At 39.9% G+C, this 22,324-nt stretch overlaps 1 protein-coding gene across 1 annotated transcript in view; it reads left to right on the top strand.

Moving 5' to 3' along the window:
• LOC141009196 (V-type proton ATPase subunit B) overlaps window positions 1-22,324 on the top strand; it is a 53,035-nt gene that overhangs the window by 8,215 nt on the left and 22,496 nt on the right. The window contains exon 5 of the mRNA XM_073481665.1: window positions 92-231. Coding sequence (XP_073337766.1) covers window positions 92-231 — 140 coding nt within the window. The remainder of the gene's footprint in view (window positions 1-91; window positions 232-22,324) is intronic.

The raw sequence follows: 22,324 nt of genomic DNA, 5'->3' as shown, positions 1-22,324 counted from the left end.
GGGATCGGTTAAATGCAAGTTCAGCACGTTGTATTGAATATGATTGTATGTGATAAATATAGATTTCTCTTCCCCGTTCTGTGTTTTTCAGGTCAGCCCATCAATCCTCAGTGCCGTATCTACCCAGAGGAGATGATCCAGACTGGCATCTCCGCCATCGATGGCATGAACAGCATTGCCAGAGGACAGAAGATCCCGATTTTTTCTGCTGCTGGGCTGCCCCACAATGAGGTGAGACCATCAGTCCTGTAGTTTATCATATGCCCGATTACCAGCATTAGTGGAATATTTTCTGAATGCAAAGAAATTAGTAGAATCGTAGAATATGCTGAATACTAAAATGCAAAAGAAATAGAACTTTACAGGACATTATCTGGACGAGCTGTATGTGTAGGTGCAAATGTCCAAATCAGTTGGCCCAGGTATTAACTGGACTTTAATCTGCATGCTTCCTCGTACATAGTTTGTATAATGACTGGTTAAATATCCAGATTAGATATTTTCCAATATCTTTAGTTGCTACAGCTGAGTGTGCCTAGCCCTGGCATCTCCACTGCACCTCAATGCTCCAACAGGTTGGGCCAGAGATATACTTGCTGCTGAACCACATGTTTGCGTAGACAACCGGCTGCGTGGTGAATGTAGTTGTTGAAATTCTACACGTGTGTTACCAGAGGATAACACTTGATGGCACACATTAGCTTGTTGTCCCTGCTGCCTCTGACGTGTTTACTGACTCCTCTTGACTGTGTCCCATCCCCATACTGGTGCTACACTGCTTCTATCGTTCATGTGCATATTGCATTTTGCTTATGCATAGCATTAATTTCTGAGGATGGGCACAATTGATGCACAAAATTGACGCAGGATACGTGAGCCAGCCCTCACGTGTATCCAAACGTCTTGGTAAAAGCAAGGATATCTCCGGCCTTAGAGTTAATAGAAATAAGACTTGTTTTATGTTACAGAAGCTGTACACTGAAAGATTTATTTAAGATTTATTATAAAGTTATTAAAATAACCCCAGTAGTAACTAACAGTGAAAGGGCAATTAGCCCATCTAATTGGCAGTTCTGCGCAGCGAACATGTGATACAAATATATGAAACTATGAAGTCTCATCTGCCCAGCTGAGGCAGCAAAAATGACATCTGTTTAAACACAATGTTCTCCAATTGTGCGCCTTATTTTTAACATTAAATTTCATAACATCAATGTATCGTTTAAAAATTACACACATTGTTGGGGTATTCTTTTGCAATAACGGATATTTTAGTTTGTATTTATTGGCCTATCCTAAATCATGTTTCTTTGTGTGTAAAGAAGTCTTCCAACTCAATACATTAGTGGTAATCATTGTTCTACCATTTTCACACCAAAATTTGTGTGTAAATGTGCATAGGGGTCTGAAAGTCTGTGACAACTAGTAAAAATACTTTTATTTTGCAATTGTTTTCAAATGTAATACCATTTTTTTCATTATAAAGAATTATATCAGCCTAACAATTTGAGTGAAAAGTTTAATCTTTTGAAAAATGTCCATGAATTTCAGAATATCTTGGCTGGTATTTGGCTGGTCCCCTTTTGCTTTAATGACAGCATGGACTCGAGCTGCATGGACTCCACAAGTTATTGTAAAACCTCCTGACTCATGTTATCCCAGCACGATCTGACAGTGTTCCACAAAGCTTCTTTTGGTGTGACAGAATGCTTGGCTTTCTCAGTCTGTCAAGTGCCTCCTGTAATGTTCAATGGGGTTGAGGTCAGGGACTGTGCAGGAAAGTCCATGACAGTCTCGACTCCTTGGTCTTCTTTGGTCTTCAAGTAGTTCTTTGGAGCTTTGAGGTGGTTCCTTTTTTTTTTTTTTCTTTTTTAAAAATCTTTTACTTCAGCCTCTCTTTTGAAAAACTCAGTGCTGACTGAGCAATGTCCAAGCAGTGCTTGGACAGAGACAGATGGGAAAGGGGAAAAGTATGTATGTATTATATAGTATATAAATACTATCAGTGTTTCCGCCAGGATTTTTTTAAAGAGTGGCGGCGAGGGTGGGCTGATCGACGGGTGGGGGTGGGGGGGGGGGGTGCGCGCGACCGGATCGTCGACTAGTCGCTGATGACATCATTCATAGGAGGGAAATGCTCTGCAACAATCTGTTTCACTGACTGACAGCTCATGCACAGAAATGAGTCCACAGTACAGCAGCTTTATAAACAACAAGCTGTAAATCAGTTTGTTTTTTTGTAACATATAGCCTACAGGTGCAAAAGAAAATACTGTAGCTACTGTTCATTAAACAATTAGGGAGGAAAACGACACACAGGCCTCGTCACCATCACAGTCCCGCTCAGTCACAGTTTCACTCACAGTTTTAGTTTTTCCTGGTTGGTTGCTGCTGTTGTTGTTGTGCGCGACGTAAAGCTGTCGATATGAGCGGAGTTTTTTTTTTTGTTTTTTTTAATTGCCGGCAGCCCGGACACACTGCCCGCGGAAGCGGCAGTTTCTCCTGCTCTCTCTCTCCGCGCCGGTCAAACATCAACCCGTCTGTATCTGCTCGGTTTTCCAAACACAGGTCTGTCTCTAGCGCTGTATGTAGCCTATGGATGTGTCTTGTGTGCAGACGCAACTGACAAATACTTATAGACGGACAAGCAAACTTAATCATCATTTATTTTATTTTGAAAATTGACCGGATTCTCTCGCCTTTTCTGTGCCCGACTTCCTGTCTGGTACGCGCTCGTTCTATCCAGCTTGACTGCGCTCGTATTTTTTTCATTCAGCGCACTCAGCTGTTGTTTCAAGCCGCTACTCTTGTAGCCTACTGTTACATGATCAGCGACTAGTCGACGTCAAGCTCAAAACGTCATTGTGGAGCAGGGGACTAGTCTGTGCAACCTCTAGTGGAAAACCTGCTTTACATTGTTTTAACATTAAAAAAAAAAAAAAAAAATCATCATTCTGAAGGTGTGGCGGCTTTTATTTTGCCGTGGCGGTGCGCCACGATCAATTACATGTAGCGGAAACCCTGACTATGATATAGTATTTATATCCTTAATTTCATAGTGCGCTGGAAAAGGGGCTAAAATAAATGTGTCCACCTGGGTGTCAAGTATCACCGAGTACTAAGTGCCAAGTACTACCATCAGAACAGTAGCCAATAAATACCCATGACTATTGTGGCGTCATTTGATCTGCAAATAAATGACAGCTGAACCCTTTCCCATTGGAGACAAAAGCTGGATGTGACTTTTTATTGGGTGTCAGTGGGTTTTTTGATCCAGTGTGAAAGGGGGTTTTTGTTGGGTAATAAATAATTTGACATAAATCAAATTGACCTCCACTGTGAAGTGTGTTTCCAGGTCTCATCTCTGCTTGAGGTTAGCAGCTCAAGGCAACATTAGTTGCTACCAGCAGGACACACCATGTCTATTGCAAGTCCAGCAGTGTTAAAGCAGTGTATCTTTTTGGCTGCACATTGCCTTACTGTGTGGAGTTTGTTGTTAGGTCCTCGTTAGGTATTTTTATTTGTACAATGTATTGCCAAATGTAGTGGTATCTTATCAAGACAGCACAACCACTGTGTAGTTAAATCACAGCAAATGTTTCAGTGAAAACAGTAACTATAAATTGTCATTGTATGGTGATATTCAACAACTACAAGCAGTAATCCACCACCAGTACTCAGGGATGTTTCTCCCCTGACGGTGCAAGACATGATTGCAGCAAAAACTGCATTATTTATTTTTAGTACAGTAACTCAACCTCAGCTATCTCAAAGCAGCAATGTGCCTGAATGTAAATTAAATTTTATCCTCCTAAATTTTCTCTCTTGATAGTTTCAGGAATAACTACGAAGATGAGTTTAATGCCAGTTTTCAAATGCTTAAGAAATGACTAAGTGGGCATATGTGTTTAGTGTTTATTTCTGCGGCAGTTCACTGTGGAAATTCTAAATATGGTTGAGTCAGGTTAGGATGCGTCAGCTGACACTCAGCAGTGGAGTTCTGCTTTCTTTTTGGGGGTTTTCATGCCTCACAATGGAAATTCATGACTCAGTTGTCCTAAATGAACATGAAAAGAGCCTTACAACCCAGATTCCAAAAATGTTGGGATGCTTTGTTAAAGATGAATAAAACAGAATGTGACCATTGACCTCTTGACAGATGCTTGATTGAAAACAGTTTCTCATAAGGCGGGTTACTCTCGGGCACACTGATTTTGGGTGCCTGTCTCCACAGTAGCTGCAAGCATGAATGTATTTACAGTTATAGAACTTTTCACACATTTCCGTTAAAATGAATACACAGAGGAGTCATAAGCGGCACCACCTTAGTCTCTCCAGGTTGGGGGCTTAGGAAAGGCTTGGGTGGTTGGCCTATAGCCACAGATTTTGGGCACAGATTTGGGAAATGAGAGAAGGAGCCACAGATTGAGCAGGAGCGAGCTTCATGCCCCGTGAAATGCCTACTTGTAAGAGCCAGGTTAACTACTGACCAGTCCAGTCTGGTTAAAGGGGAAAGTACAGCTGGCAATCTACTCACCACCGCCAGCAATGCAGACACGCCAGCGCACATGTATAAATGCTCACTACAGTTTAGGTAATCTGCGTAGGTTATGGCGTCAGCTCTGCGTAGAGCCTACGTGCATCAGCCTTTATTATAAAACCAGAAGCCAAGCTTGGTGGATGACATAAAAGTCCAGATTCTACTGAAGTCCATTCCATTTTAGCGTCGGGTTAATTATTTTTAGTTTAAACACAAAATTAAGTTTTGTCAAAAAATTATAAAAAATTGTCAGGAATAATAATAGAAATACCAAAACACACTGGAATGGGGCTTCAAAAAACGCCCAGATGGAACTGTTGACAGGAGCACCAGTTGCTGCAATTTATACAGCATGGAAGTTTTGTACCATCAGAGTTAGGGTTGTTCCGATTCCGATACCAGTATTGGAAATTACCCCAATACTGCTGAAAATGCAGGTATCGGTATCGGCAAGTACGTAAGGCTGAAAGACGTGCAGGCAATCAGCTTTACTACTTAAATTTGGACCTCCGATGTGTGCCCCATGTCTTTGCTAAGACTGCACACTAGGTGGACACAGTATAGCCATCAATATTTGCCCTTCAAACTGCGGTGCTGCAAGCAAACGAGTTCCATGGGTAAGTTTTTTCAGGAAATTATTTATTCCTGGATTTATTTAAGTTGCTGTTGCACTACTGTTTTAAACTGTTCCTTTAAAAACTGTTAAAGTGCAGCCACTTTTTGAATAGAATTGTTATTTATTCCTAGATTCTATCTCTGCAAGGTTTTACCTGAGCCAGGCCATACAACAATGATAACGATCGTATCACATCCATACAGGGTTAGTAGTATATACAGCTTTTTTTTTTTAACACACTCTGGTATCGGATTGATACCACCTTCTTTTAAAGTTTAGAATGTCCATTTATTCATTGATTCACTTATCTACCAAAATACTTTTGCATTAGAATATTTTTAAATGCTTATGGCAAATATTGGCATGTGATCAATCGCGATTAATTAATCACAGAGCTTGTAGTTCATTAGATACATTTTTTTAATTGCTTGACAGCCCTATTTTCAACAGTTTCTAATTTATGGTCATGTTATTCATTTTTGCACCAGATTGATGTTTTTAAAATTGTGCAGTTTTTTTTAACAGGGGAGCATGCCCCCAGGATGCAAATTGGCGCAGGTTATGTATGCGCACCGAAAAATCTGAATTTTTTTTGCTTAAACACTTTGTGTCCTTACGCCATCTTTTGATGTGAATCCTACACTTCGGTTTTATAAAACTGGCCTTTAAAACTTGTTTTCCAGATGTATGAAAACATGTTTGTTACAGACTGCAACAAATGTCACATCATCAAGATTTTAATTTCTTTTTTGTGAAAATGAAAACTGTGATACAATATGAGCATTTCCGCTAATTGAATCATATTCCAATCTTGATCTGTGAAAGCAATCGCAATGTGATATTTTTCACCATATTGTGTGGCTTTATTTTACATGCCTGAATGTCTCATGATGGCAAATCAAATAAAGTAAAACATTTAACAGCGATTCAATGGTGAGTGCTGAGGTTACAGTTAATTGATGACTTGCCCTCATTTACATGTAAATTACAGCAAAATTTAAATACACACATGAAAATCCCTCTGCAGGAAACCCAAGCACTCCATGTCTGTCCATGCGATTGGTACTTCACCTTTAAAGAAAGCAAAACTCCAACCAAATTCATTGTGCTCACATAGCATTCACTGAACTCTGGCTTTTGCTCATGTCTATTTTAATCATTGTGACAGACCGCTGAGCAGCACACAGTTTTATTGTAGATGAGTAGAAATTAAACCAACAAGATCAGGTCATATTAAAGAAGGCGAGTGATCTGTTATTTCTAGCGAGATGGCGTTTTTTTTCACAATACGCTAGCTTAAGTAGGACGGCTTTTGAAATGATCCGAAGGCAAAACATTTTTTCTTTCATTCATTCATGAAAATAAAATAAACAATGGACACAAACACTCCATTGTGTTTGGCCAAACAGCATCGATTGATTCAATCTGTTGGAAATACTCCAGCACAATTGAGGTGTCTTGAGTGACAGGCCATTGGCTGTTTTTGATGCTCTTCAGCTAAAAAAAAAAAAAAAAAAGATTTGGAAACCAATGTTGGCCCATGTATTCTTCTTTTCACTCCTACAGTCCTTTACATGTCAATGCTCAGGGGCAAAATGTAATGCTGTTACTGTCTGACAATGGTAGTGTCAGACTGTATATCTTTTGTGTCTTGTATTTGGAGAGATATTTTAATATCCACTAAAACCGTATTTTTAAATTGTTGTGACCGCCAAAAATATAGCAGCTTGACACAGGGCAATGCTTAACATTTGGTGTGAATTTGATTGATTTTAGATCTGCCACCATCAAATGCAAGTTTTACAAATGCTAGTAGAAATTAAAGATGCAAAAATGAACTCATATTCGGGTCAATGCATGCCAGCTCACCCAGAGTTCAAAACTTCTCCTAGTTCATGTCATGGACTTGCTCAAACAAAATCATGTAAAAACTATTAATTTCCTGGGACCTTGCAAAATCCTATACCTGTACTTCAAATATTTATTTATTCATGAATTTATGAACTTTGGCCCTTGTAGCTAGATTTCAGCATTGTTGGGAATCTTTGTATGTGTATTCTAAGACTCAGCAATTGCATGTTTTTCACTGAATTGGGTTGGAATTTGTCCAGAACGTCCAAGAGACTGTACATTTAATTTGCAACATGTATTAATTTAAATAGTAAACACTTATTAAATAAATAAGAATAAATAATTGTTGTTAATTAATAATTAGTTGTGAAAATATTGGCTGCTTTTCCACGCTGGTGATGACCAACCTTCCCCTCGCTCCTCTCCGCATACCTACATGTATACCTGTATATATACCTACTCTCCCCAGTGTCACTGGTCCAGTCAGCTACTACAGCCACTGGCTGCATTGCTGACTGAGCTAACTAGCAAACAGCAGCGAGAAGCTACAAGAAAAGATAGCAACAACAAAGAGTATAATTAGCAGCTATTGGCTGACTTAAAACGTTCCGTAGGCTCTGTAGAAATTAAAGAGAAAAAATTGTTAAATAAAGTTTTATGTGGATGATCCTTCGATATCTGGCCCCTAATCAAGTGATGAAATCATATTGATATTTTATGATTCGTACAACAGAAAAAAAGACTTGGTGGTGGATGGATGTTTTTTACAGACATGTGAATTATACTGAGTAACTCTTCACTCCTCAATATTTTTTCATATTTGACTCAAATGACTAAGTGTAATGTGAAGTTGTCGCTTTTCCACAGATGATTATCACCAGCTCTGCAGTTCCAACAGCCCTACAAAACGTATAATTCTCTTTTTAACAAAGTGTTTTTCTAATTCCAATCAAGATTATGCTGCTGTTTTAAGTGTAAAACCCACTGTACATTCCTGGGCAGCACCAAGCAGCTGACAGAAAAAGTTAGGAACTGGCTGGTGAACATTCCAAAGCATTTAGCAGCCAAGGAGCCAAATATATTTTTTCCTCAAGAGGTGGTTAAGACGAAAAGCAAAGCTTAAAGAAGAATAAAAGCATTCATCCGGTTGACACAAACGGCTTTAAATGTATGCTAAAGTTGCTTTGCACCTTTTGGAAGAACAAGTAGACACATTTTTGCTAAAATTTTTAGCATAACTTTATAAGGTGTTATGACACCCCATTCCACTTTCCCCAGGTGGCCAAAAAATGTAATGGCACTCTAATATTGGAGTTGTAGTCCATGAGACTCTAAATGCTTTATTTTAACTTGTATTGTAGTCAAAAATCACTGGGCAAATCTGTTATAGCATCACTTTCTTTAATCAATTATTGTATTATAAGCATAAATACAGCCGTCAACCCAAATCCCATCCACGCTGTAAAAAAAGCAGTGTGTATTGTCTGTCTAATGATGACTCGTTTGTCGAGCCATCTGGATGGTGTGAAACTTGACTTGTTTTTTCATTAAACACATGTCACAGTGGTCACTTGTGTGGTTTCCTCTACGGACCAGGTGCCTGAACTCTGGTGCATGGAGAGGTCAGGCTGGATCAACACAGTGGCGTGAAAATCCACACAGTCATGAAGTATCACACAGACTCTTTACTCTGTTTGATTTATTAGTTTCAAAAATAGTTTGCTTATGGTTTGTTGTATAACTAATCTATCAAAGAATAATAAGTTGCCTGTATGAAGCTTTTTAAACTAAATACTAATAAAGCATAAGGTGATATTCTATATTTGTCTAATCATTAACCACTTCTGTGAAATGACTTAAGTCAAAAATGAATTGATCTACTAGTACTATCTAGTACTAGTACTATACTACTAAGTATTGACTGTAAAACTGTGTAAACTTACAAGGGATCAGTATTTCAGTTTTAACATCAGTATAAATGTGCCGGGGTTAGTTAACCGTTCTTTAACGGCATATGTTACTCACACTGTATCCAGAGCCTGACATGTTTTTCCAGGGTTTCTGGCAACTGGAGGCCTGGCGGCCCACAGGGCCAAAGGTGCTCAATAATTACCATTGTGTAGCCACATAAATTATATTGTGAACTATGCCAACATTCAGATAAAAAATTTCCCAGAGCAGCAAACTCCAGCAGTAGCAAACGAGATGGGTTGACAATCACCAACAGCAGACCTTAAACTTGAACTAACTCTAAGGTGAAGAAAATAATTTGGTGCTCAGTCTGTTTCATCTCAAAAACCCTGTGCCCATTCAGTGTCTAAAAAACTAAGGTCTTTCTCCGAAGCTACAGTAATGGTGCAGCACAGTGGCTGCTCTCCACTGCTGAAGACATGATGTTAATAACAACACCTGATCACTCTGCCTGCCTCTCATTTTGTTACTCTCGCACAGTCAGGCAACTGATGCTTGAGACGCACTTCTCACCCGCGTGGCTGCTGTGCCGCGTGGTCTAGAGATACAGAGTTTTGCCTATTTCTACCGCGACATGCATACAATTCTCGACAAAAATTGACCTGAAAATAAAAACCATCTTACACAGTTAACAAACATAAACATAAACAAAAACAAGTTCAATTAGTTGTATTTTCAATAATATTGTGATAGCTGTGAGTTTGTTTTCTGTCCAGTGCTTGGAGAGCTTATTTAAACAGTTTATAAAGTGGTTGTATTGTTGTTATATAGGCCTGTGACCAGGAGGAGGCACAATAAGATTGATGCAATAAAATCATAGAGTGCATATACGTCATAGCTGCACCTATATTTTAGTAATCATGAACACATTTTATTTTACCTGAGATGTACTTGCGTGTTTTTAAAATTTCAGGATTGAATGAATAATCAAACCTACATACTTAAAATGGTTGACAACTTCCAGCTTGGATTTTTTTTTTGTCCAACACCTGTCTTGAATTAGTAGGCTAATTCAAGTCAGGTGTCGGACGTTAATTAGTCGGGGCTAAAGTGGTTTCATAAAGCTCAATCCAAGCTCACACAGCCAGACTAATTCAACACAGGTTCAACTAGTCAAGATAATTGTGTGTGCACTCTGCTCAGAAGCAGTCCATGAGGTCGAACACAGATCAAATGATCCACCATGGCAAACAGCAGTGTTAAAGAACAAACATTGACGTTCACAGCCATGGAACAGCGCTTACTTTTGGAAACCTACAAAGAATTTAAACATCTACTCACAAAAAAGGCGATACGGCTGGCAAAAATAAGATCAGAGTTGGGAAAGGCTGAGCGAATGAATGTGTAAGTAGGAAGTAACTTAAAATGTGATTTTATTCTTAGGGCAACTCAGTAACTCAGTTGGTGGAGTATGAGCCCGTGTACTGAGACTGAGCTCTCAGCAGGGACATGGGTTCCAATCCAACTCTGCCAACCCCTTTGCCAAGTGGGGAGAAAAGAATGAGTCTACAGGGGAAAGTTACATTTCCGTTTTCATTCTATTCCATTATCATTATTCCAGTTTAGGAAGTACATTCATTTTGAGAATGTTTGTTTATTTTCTCTATTAGCGACAATGGTATAGATGCCCATCTATCTAAAGAATTCAAAATTGTGTGCATTATTGGTCTATAGATAGATTCTACAATATTTTCAAGACCAGGTACAATTTAATGCCCAAGTACGTAAAACTGTCAACAATTTTGAATTGAGCGGCTATTTCATGCAGTTTCATCCTTTCTGCATGATTTAACAACATAACTGATTTAACTTTATCATTCCAAACATCTTAATCAGTCATGGACTCAGAACTGAATTTTAGCAGTCACACAAAGACAATTACAAAGTCAACTTACTATCACCTTAGGAATGTATCAAGGATAAAAGGACTTGTGTCTCAGCAGGATTTGGAAAAACTATACTCTCTAAAAAGCAGCTGCAGCTGATCAGAACGCTGCTGCTCGAGTCCTAACAAGAACCAAAAAAGTAGATCACATCACTCCAGTTCTTAGATCTTTACACTGGCTTCCTGTCAGTCAAAGAATAGATTTCAAAATCCTGCTGTTGGTTTATAAAGAACTGAATAGTTTAGGGCCAAAATACATTTCTGATCTGCTGCCACGTTACGAACCATCCAGACCTCTGAGGTCGTCAGGTACAGGTCTGCTCTCAGTCCCTAGAGTCAAAACTGAACATGGAGAAGCAGCATTGAGTTATTTTGCGCCACATATCTGGAAAAAACTCCCAGAAAACTGCAGGTCTGCTCCAACTCTCACCTCTTTTAAATCAAGGATGAAGACCTTTCTGTTTGCCACTGCCTTTCGTTGAAGCAATTTCAAGGCTTTGAAATGCACTGTGACTTTTAGTTTGTAGTCTTGTCTCTTTTAAACCTATTTTATTTTAGCCTACTTTCCTGTTTCTTAACTTGTTTTAACTTGTTTTGTTTCTTGATGTCTTCCTACTTGTTTTTCTGTTTCATATTTTTTTATTAATATGTATACAAGAAAAACAAAGGCACTTACATGGTACATTGGTGTCAGCATTAAACGTGTTTGTATACACCCTTGGATATAGAATTGTGTTATGAGAACAATCAACAGTTACAGAATTGAAACCAAATAAACTATACAATGTTTAGATACTGAGATATAATCTATATAAAATGATTAGACTGACATGACAGAAGAAATACGTAAATGATAATAAAAAAGAGAGGGGAAGAGAGAGAGGGGAAAAAAAAAAAAGAAAAAAAAAGAAAAAAAAGAAAAAAAAAAAGAAAGAGGGAGTGTGTGTGTGAGGGAGGGGGGTTACATCGATGCAAAAAAGTCCATAAACGGTTGCCATTTGTTATAAAATTTGCTCAAGTTCCCCCTTCTTGAATATCTGATTTTCTCGATTTTCAAAAAATACATAACCTCTGTAATCCATTGTGTACTGGAGGGAGCAGTTGTGGATTTCCAATTCAGAAGGAGGTGGCGTTTAGCAATGAGTGAGGTGAAGGCTACTACTCCCAATTCTTTAGTAGAATATAGGGTATAGTCATCCGGAAGACCAAAAATGCCAATGTGTGGCGAAATGTGAATAGTTCTTGAAAATATCTTAGACATGGTGTTGAAATAAATTTGCCAAAAGTTCGACAGAGCTGGGCAAGAGAAAAACATATGCGTAAGATTGCAAGGTGTGCCACCACATCTGTCACAGACATCTACCACATCTGGGAAAATCTGTGCCAGCCTAGTCTTCGAATAATGGCATCTAAATACAACTTTAAACTGTATGAGGGTCAGGCGGGCACAAATAGAGATTTTGTGAATGACCTTCAGTGCAGATTCCCACCAGTCCCCGTCAAAGACCAACCCCAACTCACGCTCCCAAGTCTCCCTTGTTTTGATGGGTAAATGGTCATCATAGGATTGGATAGAGCTGTAAACCTTTGAGATTAAAGACCTTTGTAAGGGATTAAATTGTAAGAGTTCACCCCATGGCTGTTTAGGTGGGAGGTGAGGGAAGTTGGTAAATAAGGATTATGCACAATTCCTCACCTGGAAATATCTAAAGAGATGGGAGGGTGGAAGACTGAATTCAGTAACTAAATCTGCAAAAGAACAAAAAATCCCCACCTTATAAAAATCCTCAAAACATTTCAGTCCCTTATCATGCCATAAGGAGAAAGTGGGATCAGTAAATGTGGGTTTAAACACAGGGTTTCTTAACAATGGGGTTAGAGCTGTAGGGGCAATAAATTTAAACTGTTTCCTAAACTGAAACCATATCTTGAGTGTGGCGTTAACCACTGGGTTGCAGGTAAGGCCAGAGGGGTTAGCTGCCATCGGGCCGGTCAATAAAGCAGAGAGAGAGACTGGGGAGCATGACTGTGCTTCCAGCTGATACCAGGGCACATCAATTGACTTGGACCAGAGTATAATTTTAGTTATGTTCACGGCCCAGTAGTAGAATTGAAAATTTGGTAAAGAGAGACCGCCGTAGAACTTACAATTCTGAAGTATTTTTTGTTTAACTCTAGGTGTTTTGCCATTCCACAAAAAATGACTAATGATTGAATCTACTGTTTAAAAAAAACTTTTTGGCAAAAATATAGGTAAACATTGAAAAAGAAATAAAAATTTTGGCAGGACACTCATCTTGACAGTATTTATTCTCCCAATCAAGGAGAGAGGGAGGGAACCCCATTCTTGAAAATCTGTCTTGATCTTGGCTAAGAGGGGAGAGAAATTTTCAGAATAGAGAGCTTGGAAGGACCTGGCTATGTTAACCCCAAGGTACCTAAATCCCGAAGTACTCAATTTGAAAGGACTGTCTGACTGGGAGAGCTGCATCGCTAGTTTATTAACAGGATAGCATTCACTCTTGGCGACATTAACTTTATACCCTGAGAACCGGCCAAATCTATTAAAGAATGAAACAATAGAGGGGCAGGCTCTTACTGGATCTGTGACATATAGTAACAGGTCGTCGGCGTATAATGACAATTTCAACTCTGTATGAGACCTGGTGATGCCATTAAAAGTAAGAGAGGTCCTCAAATACATAGACAAGGGCTCTATTGCAAGTGCAAACAGGAGAGGAGAAAGAGGGCAGCCCTGTCTGCAACCTCTGTTTAGAAAAAAGTAGCCGGACTGGGTATTATTAGTCGTAATACTGGCACAGGGAAGCGTATAGAGAAGGCGTAACCATGATATAAAACTTTCACCAAATCCAAACTTAGCCAAAACTGCAAATAGATATTTCCACTCAACACGATCGAACGCCTTCTCAGCATCGATCGCAATCACTACTTCAGGTGTGGCTCCTGTTTCTTTAGAGTAGATTATGTTTAACAAAGTACGAACATTATAATAGAGCTGACGCCCCTTTATAAAGCCTGTCTGTTCCTTAGAAATAATTGTCGGAAGGACCTTTTCAAGTCTGCGGGCCAAGGCCTTTGCAAGAATCTTTGTATCGACATTCATTAAAGAAATTGGCCTATAGGAGGTACATATATCTGCATCTTTGTCCTTTTTTAAAAGAACACTGATAGAAGCTTGTCTCAATGTAGGAGGGAGAGAGCCAAGTGATAAAGATTCAAGATAAACAGAGTGAAGTAATGGAGTAAGTTTGGCCTGAAAAGCTTTAAAAAATTCGACTGGGAGCCCGTCGGGTCCCGGGGCTTTATTATTTTGCATACTTTGTAAAGCTAAGTTTAATTCTTGAATGGTCAGAGCAGAGTCTAATTGATTAACCAGTTCTGGGTTTATGGAAGAAAACCGAAGTTCGTCTAAAAACCTGTGCATATCAGTTGGGTCTGATGGGAATTCAGACTTGTACAGGGATTCATAAAAAGATGAAAAGACAGAATTAATAACCACCGGGTCCTCCTGCAACGCTCCTGATCCGTCTTTAATGCGAGGTATTATACGCGAGGCTGCTTGACGGCGCAATTGGTGAGCTAGTAATCTACCAGATTTGTCGCCATGTTCGTAGTATCTGGAACGAGAATGAAGCAACAGGCGCTCAGCCTCATTAGTTGTGATAAGATCTAGCTCTGTTTTTAAGACCACGCGTCTCCTTGAAAGATCGTCAGAAGGGGCGGTTGCAAGTTGCTGGTCTACTGATTCTAAATCAGATGAGAGCTTCTGAATGTTTGACATCCTTAATTTTCTTATGTGTGCAGAGTATGAAATTATCTGACCTCGCAGAAATGCTTTTAAAGACTCCCATAGTAGTGCTTTAGAGATGGGTTCCGAATCAGATTGGTTAAGAGCAATAAAATCCTCTATTGCACTTGTAATGAATTTATGAAATTTTTCATCTGATAGAAGTGAGGTATTGAATCGCCACTGGGTGGGATAGCGAGGTCCGGAGGAAATCTGAACATCTATGGACACCGGTGAGTGATCTGAAACAATAATTGGGTGATACGAGACATTTGTCACTTTTGGCACAAGTTTAGCATCTACAAAGAAATAGTCTATTCGAGAAAAGGTCTGATGCACATGCGAATAAAAAGAATATTGCCTACTCCTCGGATTCCGATGTCTCCAGGGGTCAACATAGCCATTGCTAGACATGAAATTGTAAAGAGCCTTAGCCATTAGTGATGGGGTTGAGCCGGGTTTAGAGCGGTCTAGTTGAGGATCAATAGCACAGTTCATGTCCCCTCCAAAAATCAAAAAACTGTCACTCAGAGAGGGCAGATTTTCAAACAACTTGTTCATAAAACAAGGATTATCAAAGTTTGGTGCGTAGACATTGACTAACAGGACAGGCACACGAAATAGAGTACCTAAAACTATCAGATATCTGCCATCTCTGTCGGAAATGATATTAGTCAGGGTAAATGAGACTGATTTACCGATCAAGATGGCCACCCCCCTGGCCTTCGAGTTGAAACTAGAATGGAATACCTCAGCAACCCAGGGACATTTCAGTCTGACTTGATCTTTGTTCCTCATGTGGGTTTCTTGCAAGAACACAATATCGGGTTTCAGCCGCTTCAAATGGGAGAATACCCTACATCGCTTGACAGCACCCCCTAGACCTTTAATATTCCAACTGATGAGTCTTACATTTGAGCCTGAAACATTAGCCATATGGAAAGTGAGTTAAAATAGGAGGCAACCAGGTTCCCTGCTCCACACTTCAGGGGCAAGGGGGGGAGGAAAGAGAAAGGGAGGAAAAGGGAGAGAAAAAAAGAAAAAGAAAAAAACAAAACAAAACAAAAAACACACACACACAGAGCTAACTTATCAAACTCAACCCAGAACCCACACCCTCCCCCCACAGCACCTACCACTATCCCATCCCCAAACAATAGGATACCAGTGCTAACTCCACAAGGAGTCATGAACAAAACAAATAAACTCCAAGCTTTGGACCAAACAGACATCTTCACCTCGCTCCAACTTGGCTGGAGCTCCTGGAAACATTGGGAAGATAAAAAATATGTAGCAAAAGACAGGGCCTAAATATTAAACAACACAAGGCTCAGAACCATCTAAGAAATCTGCACACAAGTACATAAGCATAGTGACTGCTTATTAGAACAGCAGGAGTTATGGTGCCATTTATGTCAAAATTAACTAAACATGTCAACAGTAATGGTATATTACTCAAAGCTGTTTCGTAGATCATGCTGTAGATCAAGAACCGTTTCAGCTTTATGAAAAAAAAAAATAAATAATAGCAATCAAATAAGCATAGTAATAATGCTAATAATAATAACAACATAACTGTAATGGCACCTACACTCAGACTTGTGTTTTAATAACTATGCTGTAACAAACCCAAGTTTACTTGAGTGTTTTCACAAAGGCAGCGGCATCCTTCGGTGATGTAAATTCCCTTGTGACATCCCCTCTGGTGATCCGGAGACACGCCGGGTGCAGCAGCCCAAATCTTATGTTGGGAATGTCCCTGAGCTGGCGTCGGATGTCATTGAAGGCTGCACGGGCTTTGGCTGTGCGTGCAGTGAGATCCGGGAAAATGGAGATGGTTGAATCCTTCACCTTGATCTGCCGCTGGGTTCTAGCACGTCGTAGGATGTCGGCGCAGTCTGAATAATAGTGTAAACGTGCTATTATGGGACGAGGGCGTTCGCCGGGTTTCGGCTTGGGCTGTAGGGATCGATGCGCCCGGTCCACCACTGGCTCTTTTCCCAAGCCGAGAGCATCCTTCAGCAGGATGGAAACTGTGGTCGCGTCAACCGCGCCGTGCTCCTCGGGTAGACCTATTATCCTGATGTTGTTACGGCGAGATCTCGCCTCCAGATCTTCACATCTGCTGTCGAGAGTAACAAGTTGGGCCGAAAGTTTGTCCACTTTACTTTGAAGTGAAACCACATCGTCAGTGCATGTCGACAGCGAGCCCTCCATGTCCGTCACAGTTACCTTTAGCACATCCACCTCCGTCCGGATAGCCGCTATGTTAGCATTTAGCTCCATTTTCACACTCTGTAGCTCGGACTTTATCTGAGTGAAGTTATTTGTCATTGCCGTCTCCAATTCTGTCTTAAAAATGCCTACCACCTCATTTCGAAGAGCGGCGAGGAGTTCAGCCTTAAAGTCCGGAGAGGCCAGGCTCGAGACGGCGGTGGTTTTCTCTGGAGTGGGGGGGTTAGCAGGCGCACCCCGCGGCGGGGTGGCCCCACCACTCCCCGGGGAGGTTGCAGCCTGGGGGGTAGGCCTCGCTTGCGTAGCCGCCGGGATGGACGTATTTTTCTTTGGAGGCATAACGGGCTGTAATAAAGTCACAACGAGCTTGCGGAGTAAAAATGTAGAAACAGAGAGTACACAAAAGGCCCTATATGATCATTTAAAAGAGTTTCACAGGAGCTCCCGCAGACACGTCTTACTCCATTAGTCGCTAAACCGGAAGTCCCTTCCTACTTGTTTTTAATGTTTTTTAAATGCAATTTTTATGTCTTTTATTGTCATTTTATGCCCCTGTAAAGCACTTTGAGGTAGCTTATGTCTGAATTGTGCTATACAAATAAACTTGCCCTGCCTTGCCTTGCCTAATCAGATCTTAAAGGGCAGGGATTGATTTTCCCAGTCAAAGTGTCCCCTTGTCTACAACCTCTTTTTATCTTAATATTTTTTTTCAATATTACAACTAGTCAGTATTTCTGCATATAGTTCTGTATAGAGCAACCTTATCCATTTGCAAAAATTCCCTCCTAGGCCAAAGCGTGAAAGAATTTCAAAACGGTAGGGCCATTCCACTCTGTCAAAGGCCTTTTCGGCATCTACTGACAGTAATGTGGTATCTGGCTCCCCTTTTTGATTATGAAGTATATTCAAAAGCCTTTTGACATTATGTAAGCCTCTTCTGTCCCTGATAAAGCCATTGTGATCTTTCTCAATATTTTTTGTTGTTATTCCTTCAACCTGTCTAGCTAAAATCTTACACAACACTTTTACACCTGCATTTAGAAGAGTAATTGGCCTTAAATTTTTGCATTTATTATTTGGTTACTGGGTTCTGGAAGCAAAGTAATTGAGGCTCTGCTCAAGGAGAATGTTAGGATTCCCTTATGAAAGGATTCTTTAAACATTTCTAAAAGTGTTTTTTGCAATATAGTTTTTATTTTTTTATAGATTTCAGTTGGCAGACCATCTGGTCCTGGTGTTTTGCCTACTTTTCTACCATCAATTGCTGTAGATATGTCTTCCAGAGTTATGTCCCTATCTAAATCATCCTGTAGCAGATCTGGTATAATAGGTATAGGAAAGAATTTATTCAGATTTATCAGAAGTCACCTCTGAACTATAAAGCTCTTCATAAAATTTTCTAAAACATTCATTAATTTCAAGTTGGTCTACAATGGTCTCTCCTTGGCAGCCTTTCACTCTGTAATTGCTTGATGCGCCACGCCAGCACCTTTCCAGGTTTCTCCCCCTGGTCGTAGAAAGTCGCAGAAGGCTAGCCATTGCTATTGATGCAGATGACTCATTATATTGTGCTTTTAGCAGGAGTAAGCTTTGATGTGTTTCAGAAGAGCCTGATTGGTAGTAATCTTTTTCTAATGTCTTAATCTTTGCTTCCAGTATTTTTGCTTTCTGGTATGTTGGTTAAACTTTGAACTCATGATGCAGATAATTTGGCCCCTGATAAAGATAATCTCATCTGACGCTTGCAGAGGTTTCTACTTTATTTGTTCCAAAATAGAATTTTATCTGCTCATCCAAGAAGGTGACAAAGCTGGGATCAGCCATCCATTTTTGTTTAAAACACCACCTAGGGGCATCTCTCACTAATTTGCAGTCATGATACACTAAAGAATTTGTAGCATGGTCAGAGATTAGAATAGTGTCATAGAAGCAATCCTTAATTCTATATTTGAAATTTGCTGATATCAGAAAAAAATCAATTTGTGAAAATGAATGTTGTTTACTGGAGTAGCATGAACACTTTGTCATGAGGATTAGCTTCCCTCCAGACATCATTCAGATCCATTTCCCCCATGAATTGATGCATTGTCCCCAGTTTGGAGGGTGAGACTGATCAACTCCCAAGCTTTTGTCCCTCATCGGATCCAAAGTGCATTAAAATCCCCTCCTATCACACAGCTTCCAGGAAGAGTGGACAAAGTCAGAAGTCATAAGTTTCGAAAGAAGTTGGGATCATCAATGTTTGGGGCATAGAGTTCACCAAAACTCTCCTTTCCCAGGAGATTTCCCTGAATAATGAGGGATCATCCTGCCTTATCTTTAATGACCTTATTCACCTGAAATGGAATAGATTCATGAAGCAAAGTCATGACACCTCTAGCTTGGGAATTAAAGGGAGCAGAGAAAACTGTGCCTCTCCAACTCCTCCTAATCTTCAACTCATCTTTATACATCAGGTGTGTTTCTTGGAGAAATATTATGCTAGACTGTATTGATTTGATCCTATTCATAACTTGCTTAATCTTTAAGTTTTTGTAGCCGTTTCATGATGTTGTTTTTAATTTTTATCTCACTAGACATCATGAATGATTGATAATATATTTCCCCAACATTATAAAGCTTTGATACAAAAATTGTAGTGACATTCATGTGTCACGACACAGACAAAATGTAAACACACAAAAACCTTACCCTATTCAGGCTCCTTAAACTGAATTTTCTCCCCTTTAAATATTAATACATCTGTGATGTCTTTTAAATCAGTCCAGTATGTAGCAATATAGCATAATATAAATCACTCAACATAAGTGCAAATTAACTTTCAAACCTAGCGAGCTTGTTTCAAACAGTAACATTCCTCGCTGTTTACTTTACTCAAATAACCTTTACCTTCAAATTATGTTTCCAATGGTATAAGCGCCAGCTTCGTAAAAACTCAGTCCGGTCCATTTTCTAACTTGATCCGTCTGATGAATTCCCCAGCGTCCCCAGCGTCCCCAGCGTTGTTTTCTGCTCTTGGACCGATTCTGTGTGCCCTGTCTTTAATATGTTTCGTGCATGATAATGCCAGCCCAAGCACCTCCGGGATCCAGCTCTCCAGAAGGGCGCACGTGTCTTTGCCCTCTACTAGATTGACCATCCATAAGTTTGAGCGCCTCGATCTTGCCTCCACGTCCAATATCTTTTCTTCCGGATCTGTATTTTTTAACTTCAAGTGATTGTACTTTAGCCTGGAGAGCAGTAACGTTATCTTCGGTTATAGAGATCCTTGTCTCTGCCTGAGTCACTCGCTCTGCACAGTCAGAAATGTCTTTCCTCACAACCTCGATAGTGGCCAATATGCCAATCAAATCAGGTGGAGAATTCTGATTTCATGCTGTTGATGGCCACCAGTATGGTTTCTGAAGTGGCACTCTGTTCCTCAATAATCACCGAATTGTCCCTCTCTGATGCTGTCCCCTCAGATGTTATGCTAGCATTAGCTGTCTCCTCAGTATCCATAGCTTTTACACTAGCAGCAGACTTGGGAAAACTTAGGAAACACACGCTTGGCTTGCTTTCCTTTGTGATAAAGGCATTTCCTTTAGTTTTCCAATAAAAATGAAAGTAGAACAGCCCCCAATACAGGTTTTAGAAAGGATGTAACCGTCAAAGTAGCAGAGCAGGTTTTACATGCGTCCACCTAGCAAACCGCCATTACCAGAAGTCCACATACAGTAATTCTGATATTTGGTTAAAAGTTCAACTAATTTGTTGGCTCCCTGGCACAGACTTGTTTCTTCAGCATAGTCCACATGTTCTCTATGGGGTTCAAGTCAGGACTTTGTGAAGACCATTCCAAAACCTCAATTCTAGCCTGATTCAGCCATTCCTTTATCACTTTAGATGTGTGTTTGCGATCATTGTCCTGTTGGAACACTCAACTGCACCCAAGACCCAATCTTCTGCTGATGATTTTAGGTTTTCCTGAAGAATTTGGAGATAATTCTCCATTTACTTTCTTTAGAACAGCAGATCCACTGGCAGCAAAACAGCCCCATAGCATAATTCTACCAGCCCCATGCTTGACAGTAGGTTTGGTGTTCTTGGGGTAAAAGGCCTCACCTTTTCTCCTCCAAACATATTGCTGCTCATTGTGGCCAAACAACTCATTTTTTGTTTCATGTGACCACAGAGTTTTCTTCCAGAAGGTTTTTTTCTTTGTCCATGTGATCAGCAGCAAACTTCAGTCGAGCTTTAAGGTGGCGTGTCTGGAGCAAGGGCTTCTTTCTTGCACGGTAGCCTCTCAGTTCATGTTGATGTAAAACACACCTGACTGTGGACACTGACACCTGTCTTCCAGCAGCTTCTAATTCATTGCAGACTTGCTTTTTGGTGGTTTTTGGTTGACTCTTGACCATCCTGACTAGTTTTCTCTCAGTAGGAGGTGATAGTTTGTGTTTTCTTCCTGATCGTGGCAGTGACACAACTGTGCCATGCACTTTATACTTACAAACAGCTGTTTGTACAGTTGATCTTGGGACCTGTAACTGCTTTGAAGTGGCTCCAAGTGACTTTCCTGACTTGTTCAAATCAATAATGTGCTCTTTCAGATCAATGCTGAGCTCCTTAGACTTTCCCATTGTAGTGTTTGTGGCTGAGTCAAGTGGGTGTATCAAATAAGCCCTATTAAAAGGAGCCCAGAAAGAATTTAAGAGGCCATTCTACAATGAAAATTTGATTCATTCAAATTTCCATAACTAATAAATTGATCGTTCAAGTTACTGTATGTATATTTTTGATCCAGCAGATTTGGTCACATTTTCAGAAGATCTATAATAAATTCATTATTGAACCAAACTTCATGAATGTTTTTGTGACAAAGTAGTATGTGTTCCACTCATTCCATCACAGAAAAATGAGAGTTGTAGAAATCATTGGAGCTAAAGACTGCCATGATATACATGTTCTTTAGAAGTGTATAAACTATTGAGGTACCCCAACAATGCTGTCTAGAAAGGTAGACTGCTGACTGTTTATTTTGGTACAGTGTTGTCTGTTATCTAAGTAGGATGACATCCATTTCAACACAATGTCACCTTTTTAAGATCAATGAATATGGCACCAGCCACTCCCCCCATACGCAGCCACTATTTAGAATACATTTTATTTTATCTCATAGAAACTATTTGCACTGTTATATTTGTCACTATTTGTCTGTTTCAGTTTCAAACTCCATAAAATCAGGTGAATGATGAGAAGAATTCAGACACTAGTCTTAGTACAGGGGTCACTAATGGGTGGACCCACGGTCAGGGTCTGGACCCAGACACCATACTATCAGGACCCAGACATACAGTATAACCGATAAATTATTGAGAATTATTATACACTGCTCAAAAAAATGAAGGGAACACTTTAATCACACACCAGATCTTG

This window comes from Pagrus major, chromosome 15 (genome assembly GCF_040436345.1).
Source record: "Pagrus major chromosome 15, Pma_NU_1.0".
In the NCBI taxonomy this organism is placed as follows: Eukaryota; Metazoa; Chordata; class Actinopteri; order Spariformes; family Sparidae; genus Pagrus; species Pagrus major.
The sequence above is the reverse complement of the archived record's forward strand: the minus strand, read 5'-3'. Positions and strand labels throughout refer to the sequence as shown.